The sequence below is a fragment of the Colletes latitarsis genome, chromosome 2 (assembly GCF_051014445.1).
Source record: "Colletes latitarsis isolate SP2378_abdomen chromosome 2, iyColLati1, whole genome shotgun sequence".
Taxonomy (NCBI): Eukaryota; Metazoa; Arthropoda; class Insecta; order Hymenoptera; family Colletidae; genus Colletes; species Colletes latitarsis.
The window spans coordinates 21,726,262-21,741,054 of NC_135135.1; the positions used below are offsets into that span (position 1 = coordinate 21,726,262).

General features: G+C 32.4%; 1 protein-coding gene across 7 annotated transcripts; it reads right to left on the reverse strand.

The window, feature by feature from the left end:
• Window positions 1-488: 488 nt before the first annotated feature.
• Spn (protein phosphatase 1 regulatory subunit spinophilin) lies at window positions 489-14,776 on the reverse strand. 7 transcript variants are annotated; one of them, XM_076780026.1, is made up of 20 exons: window positions 14,394-14,776; window positions 12,800-12,970; window positions 12,498-12,597; window positions 12,041-12,314; window positions 10,378-11,957; window positions 8,004-9,291; window positions 7,675-7,695; window positions 7,361-7,585; window positions 7,001-7,187; window positions 6,659-6,922; window positions 6,216-6,568; window positions 5,738-5,987; window positions 5,159-5,212; window positions 4,554-4,859; window positions 4,059-4,445; window positions 3,730-3,991; window positions 3,448-3,660; window positions 3,231-3,371; window positions 2,999-3,105; window positions 489-2,891 (listed from the first exon to the last, which is right to left on the reverse strand). In XM_076780026.1, the coding sequence occupies exons 4-20, from the start codon at window positions 12,301-12,303 to the stop codon at window positions 2,640-2,642; spliced, it is 6,153 nt and encodes a 2,050-aa protein (XP_076636141.1). In that variant the 5' UTR covers window positions 12,304-12,314; window positions 12,498-12,597; window positions 12,800-12,970; window positions 14,394-14,776; the 3' UTR covers window positions 489-2,639. The 7 variants fall into 7 exon arrangements, with proteins under 7 accessions (XP_076636141.1, XP_076636139.1, XP_076636165.1 ...); XM_076780024.1 differs by having other exon boundaries at window positions 12,800-12,996; XM_076780050.1 differs by lacking the exon at window positions 12,800-12,970 and having other exon boundaries at window positions 10,480-11,957.
• Between the last annotated feature and the right edge of the window lie 17 nt (window positions 14,777-14,793).

Consider the following 14,793-nt stretch of genomic DNA (forward strand, 5'->3'; position numbering starts at 1 on the left):
GAGTTGGGTCCAGTTGGCTCCCAACAGGATGCGTGGGAGAAATGGGGAACCTCTGTGTCGGGTGCGTCGATTCCCTTCCCCTTCGATCGGACTTGCCAAGAGGCAACGAGCTGGCCCTTTTGACCTCGCTATTCGGTTCGCGTCTCTCGTTCCTTGCACTATTGCATGGTGCATCGCGTCGTATCGCGTCGTGTCGCCCACGATTTAGCTTCGTCCCTCTTTTAAACAAAATAATTACTTGGCATGGCTAATCTAGTTTTTAAGGATGTGAAAGGGAGATCGATGGAACTTGGATTCCATCTATCTCTCTTTGGGTCTCCACTCGCAGCAACCTCCTCGTGGTGAAACCTGGTAATCGGTGTCACCCACGATAGAAATGTTATTCTTCGTGGGTGACACCGAGCTAATGGCTGCGAATTTAGAATAGTTTCTTGATATAATAAACGAATTTAGATTTAATTAATTAGGTAAAAAACAAACTACGAATGTACTGTATAAATTACTTTTAATTAAAACGTTTAAGAGTATTTGTTGACAATACTTTTCATAGACATTATTAAAAAGCTGCCATTCACGCAACTGCGATATTCCGTCTTTATCCATGGAACCATAATTTCCTTTCTTATGTGCAATAATTTAAAATGATTGAAAAACGTATGAAAAACATTCAGATACTATGTAGTTCCATAGAGATGTATAGGTTTTGGTTCTTGGGCTAGATTATTACTTTTGGACAAGTGTTGTTTCATTAAGTCACATACCTAAGCCATTCGTTGAAAATCAACTACAAAAACTTATTGTAAATCAGTCAGTTTTTATCAAACGTCTGCTCCTACAAAATTGCAATACTATTTAAAAACGAATTGCAGGACGTTCTGATCCTTGACAATTTTTTCATCCATTGACCATACGTATTTCGAAACATATTTAGATTTACCCTGAGACGCAAGAATTTGTTAATGATTTGTTTTTTTTTCGAATTTAGTTCCCACATTTCGTTGTACATAACAACGGAAATAACAAGTATTAATTGTTTTAAAGGTATTGTGATACGTAGTACTGTTAAAAAATGGAGGACCTTTGATAAACGCTTAAGTTAGGAAATGAGAAACTATTTTCTATAAAGATATTATGACACTATAGTTATGCCTCTTACACGCCTTACGTCATACTCATTTTTTGTAGATTACAATATTAGTGATCATTCATTATGTAATATGTACAATATGTATCAATGTCAAATACTTTGCTCGTTTAGTTGTTTTATGAAAAAGAAACATGTTCTTCATGAAAAGAACGATATAAAGAGAAAACAGAGTACCTAACATTGTACAAAATCTTTAACATGTTTATAAATACGTATACGTACGATGAGGTACGTTTGTCGTCTACATTATACCCAAGTGGGTCCCGTAATTACTTGAATAAACATTTAGTACGCGTTCTCGTTTGGTTACTAATCTTGTATTCATATACATTATTTAATACACAATGTATTCATAGAATATTCACGCATGTATAGGGACATCGCTCGAAGCAAAAAAGCTTCTGTAGTATTTGTTCTACTCGTGTAAGAATAAAGATAAAACTATAAAATCGCATGGAATGTCTAAAGTATACAAAACGCTGAAGAAATTCATCACATAACTTAAAAATTATCGTCACAATAAAATCGACGTTGTGCGGATTTCTATTATTTGATACGCATAATACAAATTTCGTAAGATTAAAAGAAAAATTTTAATATATAAAAAACGGTGGTACAATATGATTTCATTAATACTTCGTTCGATATAAATAGAAAAATGCGATAATTTGCTGGTGTTATGAAATATAGTCTGAGCAAATTTAGATGGAATAAATACAGATGAATATAATTATTTTATAGTTCGATCAATCTACAATGGAATTTATAACACACACCGTATTGATAATTACAAATTCGTTGATAGTTCAATGATGTACATACTAAAGGACAGTCATTTTCTTCCAGTAATAGTTTGCGCTAGAATCCTATTTTACTAGCATTTGTATTATCCGTTATGACAAATTGTTATTACACGATTAAATCGATAGTAAAAATAAATACAGAAACAATGTAGTCTAGTAACATGAAACTGATGTCATTACAAAGTATATACTTACAATTATAAAAAAAAGAACTATATAATCAAAGTTTTATTACAATTTACCTAAATGGCTTGAATATTATACAATACATATCACTTGCATACGTCTGGCATAGTAGGCATGCTTTTAGAATTATACATGCCTTTTCCTCGAACTGTATTCATTGTCGCTTCATAAATATTAATAATTAATACAAATACTACAAAAACAATGAAGCAACATGAATACAACGATTATAAATAAATGCAAAAATGTAAAGATCAAAATTTTATAACTCAATATAAATAATTAAAGTTTAAGATTTCGGATAATAAGAAATCCGAACGAGAACATTTACTTAACTTGTGACTGTTTATACGCACTAGTGAATTAAATACAGACGGAAGAATTGAAAAATACATTACCGATATCGCTGGAATATCGTATATGAGACTTCCACATGTCATCGACTCCTTGTGCAATATCATTGCATTTTATGAAGAACACAAATACATAATTCTATGCACAAATTATTTTTTCCTTGCAGCCTTTTCTGCTTTTCGTCGCATTCGTTCGATTTCTTTTCTCTCTTTACGCTCCCGGTCTGCCTGTGCTCTAAGTTCTTTTAACTTTCGCTTCAAATGTGACTTTTCTTCTCCATAAATGCCAAAAGCTTTGAGGTCTCGCGACTCGAGTCGCAAAAGATTTCCACCGTTAATTCCAGTTTCCAAAAAGCGTGGCGCATAACGTTCCAAACCAATTCCTGATAACCACTGACACACCTAATACCATTTTTTAAATTACAAATGTAAAACGTATATAACGTTTTTGAAAGATGTTTTTCAGTTTCGTAATTGTATAAAATTTTATATGATGAGAATAGACTTACTTGTTCTTTAGACCAATCTGTGACTGGTGCATTCTGCCAAAAGTGAGACTTCTTGTCACCTAAACCAAAGTCGCCTGGATGAGGAGGTAACCAAACTTCACTCGTATCTAGATTTGTAACGTTGTTTATACATGGAAGGGGTAGAATTATGATAAATAAAACGTGTAAACGATTAAAAATAGGGGTTAAAAATTATTTACTATCACGATCGTATCTTGAACACTTGCATTACCTGTTTTGGATGGACTAGGATCAACAGCAGGTGGACTCACAGACCCACCAGAAGATAGACTGGAAGGTGAACTACCTGGATGATGCCAGGGTGTAGCGCTGTTACCAATGATATTTGTCGAAGGAATAGTGACTTTTTTTACTGTAAAAATAGATAACGCATTACAAAGAATTTTATTAGCTTTAATATTGACCTATTAATTTAAATTGTCAGTTACCTCTTTGATTGGCCTCGTTTACAGCTTGTCGTATTTCTTCCACTAAATGATGGGTAACCAAAGCTGGATCATTATTATGTGGATTATTTAAATCACTAAAATCTCCAGAACTCTCCCTCGATGATGACATATCATTTCCACCAAGCCGTCTTTCTCTTTCCGCTAGAACTTGCTTTAATTGTTCTGCTAATGATGCCGGTGGTCCGGTTAAATCTAAGGATAATTAGTAACAATGTTATATTTGAAAGTTTTACATAGATTGTTTGTAAAAGAAGAAAGTACTTTTTTGAGATTGTGGCCAACTTTGTTCTGTCATAGCTCTGACTTGCGAACTAATAGTACTGTGTTGACGGATTGCCGTTGGATGCGTAGGTTCCATATGTTTACTTTTCAATGAACTAATCGAAGAACTACTGGAATAGGAACTCAAATTTGATTGTTTCGATGTCAAATCATTTGGAGACCTGCTACTTGTATCTTGAGAAAGAAGCTTCGAAGATGAATCCTCATCGGTATTGTCACCTGATTCGTCCAAACCATAGTCCTAAAGAATAATTTAATTCAGAAAATATTCATCTTTTCTGAATTTATTGTAAACAAAGCATGCTTACAGAACTGCTATTACTAAGGCCACCAGATCGTTTAGGAAGTTGTCGATTTGCGAGTCCTCCTCTGCTAGCAAGTTCAGCTTTACTTTTCCCAGCAGAATTGTCGAGAAGTCGATGAGCAGGTACTGCTCGGTCTAATTCTTCCTTAACCGGCAGTGGAAGTGGTAATTTTCTCTCCACTGTTGCAGTTTTATCACCATCATCGGGGCTACTGAGATCTGATGTTTCTGTGTCTGAAAGCTGACAGCTAGTTGATGAAGGAGGAGGAGGTAATTGACGACGCGATAATTGTGGCGTGACTATTCTAGTCGTTGTACCATCGTAAGGCAATCTCACTGGTAATCCAAACTTTCTTTGTGTATCAGTTAATTCCGCTTCTAACTTGATTACCTGAAATTATTCGTAATTTGTCTTTTATATATATATTATAATAATAATATATATGTTATTCATCAAGCTTTTTGATTCCCATATTTTGAATCATTCACAGCAACGTACCCTATCTTTTAAACTTTTAACAAGAGCATTATATTCTGTGTCTTTCTCTTGTAACGACTGTTGGTAGAATTCGTCACGAGCCGCAATATCCGCGCGTAATTCGCGTGCAGCTCTCCTTGCTCGTGCATATTTTTGTTGTAAAGCAGCATTCTGTGCTGTTGCTTGAGAAAGCATTTCTCGTGCCATTGCCAAATCCTGTCTAGCAGTGCCTAAGGCTCTTTCAGATTCATGGAGTCGTAAACCAGATTCGCGCAATTTCGCTGCATATTCCTCACTACCCGCCCCACTGTTTTCCAAGTCTACAAGCTACAAGTAAAACATTTACAATGAACTTGACTGTCCATAGAACGACACAATTTAATTTAATAAAGTATATACATAAACGCTTGGAAAATACTTGGACATACAGTGCGTGCAATGATAAAAGGACAATAAAATAATGAGAGTATACATTAATTAAGCTGTGCAAAATTTCATAAATAGAAGCATGTGATACACAGAAAAATGCCACAAATGAAAATCGATTATTTTATACATTGGAAAATAATTTCTTTTAGTGGAAATAGTAATATAAAGTTGCTTCGTGAAAAATCTCGTGTGATTACCTTAGCTTTGAGCTTTTCCACCTCTCCATCTGCTAATGCTAGTTTATACTGACTCTGCAAGCAGCGAACAACGAACACAGTGCATAAGCAAAACCAAAAATATATTCACGCCTATAAACCTATGAAAGTGTGCTCATGTGTACATAAAATAGCAATATAATTTAAGTAACATATGTATATATACATATATACAATACCGTAGATTTACATTTTACACAGTAACATTTCATAAGAACCAGTAAGAATGAATATGATACTAGATGTTCGTGCAATAATAAAGTAATGAAGAATGTAGTCTAATATAAAACCACTATTTCTCGTTTAAGGCAAGATCATTAATTATTTTATGACGTATTTTTTTGTCATATTATACTATCTAAACAGAAAAGAAACAAAATAGGAAAGACTACTGGATGATGAGTAATGAGACCCCAGTACACGTTTCTCATTAACTATTCATACAAAAATAAAAAAAGAAATTACGAATAAGAAAATTTTTTAACTAAAATCTTTCATTACTATGCATGTAATAGACTAGATATACTACACACATTTTTCTTATTGATAGGAGTACGATACCTCTTGTAAAAGCAGTCTTAAACTGTCAACATCACTTTGTGTAGTCACAGATGGTGGCATCGATGAACTAATGATAGGAGATCTACTCCGTCCAGAAGCAGACATGTAATTTTCTATAGGACTCTGAGGCGGTTCCCCTTCAGAACATGATGACATAGCTGGAGAACCTGGTATTGCACTCATACTTCCAACAGACACATCCTCACCACCTCGTTGACTATCAGGCGAGGCATCCGAAAAGTTAAGTTTTCTATACAAATAACAAACAACACGTTTATGTTAGAATATTTACTATAATTTTCAAAATACTACACGATTATAAAAGGAGTCATTTCCCTCAGTACTCCAAGAGGCCTCGAGCCGTCATTGAAGTGGCCGTAAATTGTCGTCATAGACATTAGCGAGCAAGGATAAACCATCATCGGGAAATGATTTTAAAAATCGTAACATAGACTTATTCAATCGTTATCAGTCATACCTTGCAGAATTAGCTTGTTCTCTTTCTTTATCTGCTTGAAGACTCTGTTGAATTAGCATGGCTACTTCCGAGTTTGCGTCGCGTTCTCTGCCAATCACAAAACGCACAAGACCTGAAGTATTACGAAGAACACTGGCCGCATAAGCTTGTGTAACGCCAACTAAAGATTTTCCATCCACTTCAACGATTTGATCGTTTACTTGTATTCTGCCTTCTCGTGCAGCCGCGCCTTTCTCTGTGATAGTTTTGACAAATATGCCCAATTTTTCAAGTCCTGCATCCGCACCAACTCCCATTCCAATTATACTTAAACCGAGACCTTCTGGTCCTTTCATAAGTTCCACTGGGAAAACCTAATAATGTTTTTTTTTATTAATTGCGTGTATATGTATATCGAATTATATATCATGTTCGGTTGTTCAGTGATAATGTTAAATAACTACCTCCATCTTTTCCACTCGTCTTTCAAGCTCATATTCTGCGCTTGCGGCAACAGGATCTACGTCTTCATTTCGACGATCATACTCGTTCACTGAATGCGTTGAATAAACTTTCATTGGTCCCGTGTCAAATGAAACTTTGGTCATTTTTTTAACAGGTAAATTTGTTGGATAATCCTCTTTCTCCTCGTCTGATTCTGGTATTCCAGCAACTTCCATCCAAAAATGACCGTCTTCAAAATAATGTACACCATTTTCCACGAGCACCTGAACGAATATTATTGTACCAAACATATCTTTCGAGTAAATTTAATTAGAACAGATTTTATCGATTTGCGATCTTACAACTTTGCCAGGCGTTGGTGGAATATATTCATCTTGATGTTCAGTTTCTGTGTCGTCGTTAGTTTCATGAGTATAGTTTAAACTACTAACAGATCCTAGCAGACCACTTTCACTGCCCGTTACAGAACCCACACGACTCTCCGTTAACGAATCAATTGTTAAATCGCTACGTGATCTATGGGACAAACTAAAAATCGCAAAAATTTAATTTATATTTTTAAATAAAAAATCGTATCACACTTCTGTGCTAAGTCAGGTCACGCATGTGCAATTAATGAAATTAATCAAACTAAATACATAGCACAAGCTGCAAAATATTTTTATACAACGTAAAAAACGTAAAAAACCAAACTGATTCACCTATAATCATTAGTGGTGCTATTAATAAGACTGGTATCAGGAGCAGACAGGACATCAGACAGCCAATCTGGTGTATTATCTTGATCTTCTCTCTCCCTCTCTTTGTCCATTTCTTTATTTTTATCAATAGCATTTTCTTCGTTTACAGCTTCAGTATTTGTAGTAGGAGATAATAGTCTTGCTATTTCTTGTGCTTCCTCATCCGATAACAAAGCTGATCCTTGTCTAATTGATTATTCATATAATTCATGTTGTTCTTTCGTAATTTAATATCATGATCAATGAAGTAGACATGTAACCATACAATGACTCACCTTATTTTTTTCTCTAGGATACTGCATATCGTCCCAGTAGATTACAAGTTTGTTTGAGGTCACATTCAAATAAACACGAATAGAAGAAAATATTAGAATTTAAACTAAGGAAATAAAAGTTATTAAGCTGTTTGCAATTGCCATAAAATAATTTGCTACATAACTGGAATTATCATAATTATAAAATATAGATGCATATGAAAAAAATCTATTTAAAAATCTTAGTGCATTATATTATATGGCTTTTGTTTATATTAACACAAATTGTATTGATTATTGTATACAATTTATATTTTGCAACATATAAACGTTTTAATTAATAAACTTACCGAGAACTCAGTAAGTTTTCCGCTTCGTCGGCTGTCATAGTATCTGGTGTTATAGGAACTGTTTGATTAACATTAGTTTTAGGAGTTTCCACTGCAGTCTTAGAGACATTGTGTTCACTAACATCTTGTACATCCATTACTGGTGCATATTCCAAATTTGTAATAGTTTTAGTGTCACTGGAATCACTATCATCATAAAGACTACTTTCAGATATAACATGTTCATTCACTTGCTTCATTTCTATATGTTGTTGAGTTGTAACAGTAGGTGATACGCTTTGAGGTACATTAATCTTTTGAACAGCATTTGTAGAAGTACTTTCCTGTAATCGTAATTTCGCTAATTGATCAGCTTTCTGTTTTTCCTGCTCCCAAGTTGTTTGAGGTTGATCTAAATCTTCTATACCCCTATTTAAAATATTGTTTATTGTTTGAGAATTAGGTGACGGTATTGTATTTCCTGCTAGTGTTATATATTCCTTTTGGCTACCGGTTCTTGACATAAATTCAGATGTATTTGCCGAGAGTACTGCTTCGTCTAATTCCGATTCATTATTAATAGGTTTCTCTAATAAATTCTCACTACTTTGAGTATTTAAAATTGCTGAACATTGACTTGCATTTAAAATGGCTTTGTCTGTTTGATCTACTCTATTGTCAATTTCAGCAAAACTTGAACGTTTTCCAGATACTTCTTCTTTATTTTTTGCTAGCTTTTCTCGCACTGAAATTTTTATTTGATCGTTTTTGGCGTTAGATACAGTTTTCTGGCATACAGTTTCAGAAAATGTATGCCTTTCATTGGTAATATTTGATTTTGACTTATTATTATCTAAGACTACATTTTGATTTACTTCCGTGATCACTGAATTCGTTTTTGTATGATCATGATTACTATCTTGAGATATTTTATTATGGCAACTTTTTGTTAAATCAGTTTTTATCAACACATTTTCTTCTATGTTAGCTTTCATTTGAGGTTTACCTTCATTATTTTGTGCAGAAACTTCTTGATTTTGTTGCATTTTTCTTGCATACGGCGAAGGTATAGGTATATCTTTATGTTCTAATGGTGGAAATTCTTGATCTGAACTGACAACAGATGATGGCCGGTGTCCCAGACCAGCAGCTTGAAGATCAACACGTACATGAGAACGTCGGATAACTGTAGTAGTGTCAGATTCACTAAATCTTGAATTTTTTTCTGAAATATCCTTCTCAGGAATAAATTCTGTGTATGTTGCAGGCTTATCTTGCTCTTCAGGTTCCAAGTCATAGCTGTTACGACCTTAAAGTAAAATATTAGGATATAAAATTATATAATAATTTTAAATATACACGCAATAAAATATAAATGAATCAAGTTTCAAAAAAGGACACTATAAAATACCTCGACAATCAATGCAAAGTAGTCGTAGACACATGATACTTGTATGTTTTGTGTACAGAATAATAACCAATTTAAACAATGAAAAGTGCACTATAAGAGATAAAATTCTATCTTTTTCACAATGGCACTATAAACGTAAACGTTTTGAAATATTTTACAACACTAGCAATATATGTAACCTTTAATAAAAATGTGCTTGATACAACACATAAAATAATACACATATTTTACACAAAAATTTGTTATGCCATATCATTACGAAATTTGAATAAAATGACTCTTCAATAAAAACATGAATTATTAAGCACTAATATTGTAAAATATATTTTTTTAAATCTAATGTTTAAAAAACACATTAAAAAATATTAGATTGCACTTAAACTTCATTTACTTCATATAAAATTATTTTTAGTAAATCAGATTGATTTATATTATCATTTGTGTCTATTTTCTATAAATTCAGTTTCCACGAAATAAATATTTTGGTGATAGTAATTAATTTTTAATAAATGTTCTTTTTTTTCTAAACACTGACAAAAAGATAATTGAAATTTGTAAAATACTTTTCTCAAGAAATGCTGTAAAGTACAACCAGACAGAGGCAGAACAGAATACACAGAGATTTCTATAAATAATACTGTTGAAACCGGTAGGAGGAACTAAGATCAAGAAGAGGAGGAAAAGGGGAAGGAGAAGAGTTTCCTCCTGAGCTTTTACTTTTTAGTATTTTGGCATACTGCCACAGTAAAATAGCAAAATTTAAATATATTATTACGGAATTATTTTCCAATAATTAAAATAAAAAACAAACTTCAATTATTAAATAATAAGCTTAAAATAAATTTGTGTTTTTTGTATATATGTTTCTAATTTCGTAATAACTTAAATAATCAAATGTGTATAAGATGTATTATAGTTGTTACATACGTTTATATAGATGTCAATTTAAACAATGTTACTGAGAATGGTTTGCAAATACTATACCCGATTGAAATTTTTCAGACATTTCCTTATCTGCCTTCTCTTCTTTACTATCCTTAGAAGGGGAGCTAGGAGAGCTCATACTAGAAGAAGCACTATCCGTACCTCCTGAAGGTGGTCTTAATTCCGGATCCGGAGATCTTGGCGGGTCTATTTTCCTTTCATCCATCACACTGTCTTTTTTCCTTACAGTATTTACACTTGGTCTGGCCCAGTCTGGTCTTGGATCAGGTCTAACGATTTCGTTTTTGATTTCTACATCTAAAACCTCTTTAGAATTCTTTAAATTTGCTGCTTTTTTTAGAATTTCATCATTTTTGGCCAACCACTCGTTTCTCCATTCAGAAGTTTTTGGCGGCGAACGTATAGCATTCGAAGGATAATTTAAATATTCAGGCGTGTCAAGCAGGTCATTATCTTTCTTCGCCTTATTTTCATAAGCAATACTAGGAATATTCTCGATCGACATACTCCGTGTCGGACTAGATATATCAGAATTTCTTTCGTGGGAGGAAACATGTGATTTTGTTTGTGAATAAATATCAATACTTGAGCTTGCAAGGGCATTTTTGGAAGCCAAACCACTTTCTGTGTTGTTGAAACCTTTTGAATGTTGAACAGATGTGGTTTTTGATATGTCCACATTTCGCGAATGCGCTTTACCTGCATTATTTTTTTGTACAACTGCATATTCTGGTACAGACACATCTTGTGTCCTTTCTGGAGCAGGAGTAACAGCATTTTTTGGAACTTCTCGTTGTTCTTGGTTTCTTTGGAAATTTTTATTTTGTACATTTGTATTTTTTTGTACAACTGCATACTCTGGTATACTTGGTGAAGTATCAAAATATTTATTTATAGTAGCATACTCTGGACTACTAGGAAGATCTAAAGGTGATACAGCTGCAATGCTAGCTGGTCTTTCTTTTTTTGCATTCGAAGTAGAAGAATTTCTTGCTGGTGGTGGAGGTGGAGGTGGAGATATAGCAGATGATCTAATAGAACAAAAACTTGCAGATCTTGTTGCTGGATTACTAGAAATATCTGTTGGCCTTTTTATTTCATTATCAATGCTTGCTGAATTTTGTGCATGTCCTACAGGAGTAGTTTCAATGTTTACTTTATTTGCACTTTGATTTAAAGAACTCTGAACTACAGATCTATTTGGATCTGAATTGTATCTGCTTGGTCTAGTTTTAGAGAAATGACTAGTCCAATTCTTTTGCTTTTCAATTAATTCTTTTGAATTCAACCTCCTTTCTGGTTTTTCTGGTTTCTCTGGGCGATCATCTAACCGATTTTCTTTACCATAATTTTTGTCAAATTTCCCAAAACCTGCTCGTGATTTATGTTTATCTGGCACATTATCTAAACCATGATTGTGACCATTTTCAAAATGTCTTTCAGCATTCAAGGCTGGCACACTTGCACTCCAATTACTTAAATGATCTCTGGTTCCTGGAGGTGATGGTGATCTAGGACGAGGTGATCTAGCTGGAGATGTACAACCTGATCCAGAATTTGCTGAGCTAGAACGTGATCTTAATCCATGTAAATTGCTGGGTTTCGCAATTCGATCCACCCTAAACAGAAATTTTTAAATAATTTCACAACACAATGCATACTTTATTAGTATTTATTTTTCATTTTGTGCATATGCACTCACGGTTTATTTGGTTTATTCTCTTCTCCAAGTTTCTCAAAAAGTGCTCGTGCATTATTGAAACGGGCCACATGGCTTTCAGTTCTAACAACTGTGACTTGTGTAGGAGACTCTTTTAAAGGCACAGCTGGTTCCTTGAAACCATCTGATAGAATATTATTTGTTCTATGGTTTAAATTGTCCAGTTGTGGTTTTGATTGAAAGATGTTTGCAATGGCTGAAACTTTTGAGCCACCAACTCGTTTCTTTTCTTCCACCGTTGCCATGACTTATTTTCCTTTACAGAAAAATAATATAAACTATTATATTAATTATACCTAATATAATCAACATAAAAAATCAATTATTTGATATATTATAGCTGTTTGTGAAATATACAGTTTAACTTATTTTACTACTTTTGTAATTCAACAATAATTTATAGAAAAAAAAAAAGATATATACTGAATAATATTAGTACCTGAATTTTTGTATATAAAAGTTATGAGAGTTTTAAAATCTGGTATATTTCAGCCCATTGTCATTCATGTATTTTTTTTATTAATCATTTTTTAAATGATCTGAAAACAAAACATGGTAATAAGGTATAATAATAATGTTATTGATTCTACATAAAATAATCCAACAGTATATAATTTGTTACTAGTTACAAATATTAGAATTATTTTGTATGTAAAATTTATAAACTTAATGTTTATAGTCATTAAACATTTATGTAGGTTATTACTGTCAACACTCAAAATACATCTTTGAAATACTAACTATGTTCTTTGGTAACATTAGTGAGGCATTTTATAATAAGATTACATTAGGTATATCTATCTCTGATTGTCTGAAATGATTTAAGTTAGACTTAAATGGAAGGCATAGTATACAGAGGTGGGGTCTTGTCTGGGCTTCACCCTCCTCCCATTGCCATAGCACACCATGCTCCTGCAATCAATACTTGAATCCTTTCTCTGTAGTTGAAGTATGAAAAGTGGAAGCATGCACATGTTATAATCTTATATTATATGACCTGTACATAATGTATAAGCCTTTGTAATAGTAGGTTAAAGTTAAATATAGCTTAAAATAAATAATGAAGCTAATGTAGCAAACTTTCTCTCATTTACACCATTTTTTATAGCACTTTAAATGTATCATTCAAAAACTATGTCTTTATTTTGTTGCACTAAAATGTAAACAATTTTAATTGCAAATCATTTGATAAATGAGTTATAATTACACAAATTAAAAATAGTTTTATAAAAACATTAAGTCTATTGTTGTATGTCAGCATTTATACTTTTTAATATTAAATAAAAAATATATAAGTTAATGATCAGTATTATTTAAATTTTTATTTAGAATTCATATTACAATGAGAATATTTTTTTATTAACTTGAATGCATTATGTCTGTGTAATAGTCTGAAGTATTTTTAATTGGGTATAAAAATAAGATAATACACTTTTATGATTGAAATAAAATCAATTTAAAATAAATAAATCATTATATTGATTATGAGATAATGTATATTTATTATAGAATACCCATGTGAACCTTTTATAAACATGCTGTATTTTAAATTCTAATAACAGTTGATAGATTGTTCATCAATCCTTTACATGTGACACCATGTATCAACTTTATGACATGTTCATAAGACAATAATTTCATTAATTAGATAAACAATGATATTACTTATATTTATAATCATATCAGTTTTATGAATTTTCAAGTTTACAAAATTTCTCAATTATGCTTAGAGAATTTAAATGCAAATAAATTGTAAGTTTCCAAATACACTGATCAAAGGAATAATTTTTATTTTGTATTGTAAACTTATAGTATATAATATTAGATTTTATGTTTCATATCATTGGATGAAAATTTCCAAGACTTCTTTCGTTAAATGGACTATGGAACTCTGTACTTCTAAGAATTTTTTTTATAATAGTTACGACAACACGTTTATTTTAGATTCGAAGATAAGAAACAGTAGATAAAAGAAGCTGCTAACGTCATTCGAAGAATAAATGTACATCTAAGTTTTTAATAAATATCGTACATGTTCGAAAATAAAATCGTAACTTCAGATACTATAAGCGCTTATAATAAATACATTATCAAAAATTGAAAATGTTTATAAAAGCCCCAGTAAACGTACGATGTATTTCGCCATTATAAGGTGCACGCCAGTGAATTTGGGCTTTGCAATAATTTTGCAATAATACTAATCATTAGAGAATCCTTTGTTCGACGTGCAATTTTATGATCGATTTTCAATTCACGATAGAAACAACACCCATATTCGAACGTAATTATTGTTAAACGAAATATGTCAAATTGTTTATAGAAAGCATAAACTAACCAGTGGTGTCACCATGTGCACGAAACCATTTTTCTTTATAAGATGTATTTCCAATGTTTTTGTATCTTCTTCACTTCGATAAGTCGATTTTTTTCATACGGAAGAACACATAAAAAAAAATAATTTCTTTAACAAATTCCGAATAAATACAATAAAACTATACATTCGTCTCTGTCAAGATCACTTATATTCGTGACAGACGCTCGTTACCGCGAATTTTTTTACACTTTCATGTATAATAATCGTCACACGATAATCTTAAACGCGCGAACCGGTATCGTTTATAATTCTGATTTCTAAACAACCACTACTTATTTCCGACTTAATTACGATACGATTTTACATCGCGAAACACTTTCACAACCGGCTGTGATCTGCCCGTGTCAACAACCCGTGAAAA

Coding starts and splice junctions, on each gene's coding strand:
- Spn (XM_076780014.1), bottom strand. CDS start 12,303: ATGGCAACGGTGGAAGAAAAGAAACGAGTTGGTGGCTCAAAAGTTTCA. Junction 4,860..5,158: donor TGGAAAAGCTCAAAGCTAAG/GTAATCACACGA, acceptor TTTTACTTGTAG/CTTGTAGACTTGGAAAACAG. Junction 4,446..4,553: donor TTAAAAGTTTAAAAGATAGG/GTACGTTGCTGT, acceptor GAATAATTTCAG/GTAATCAAGTTAGAAGCGGA.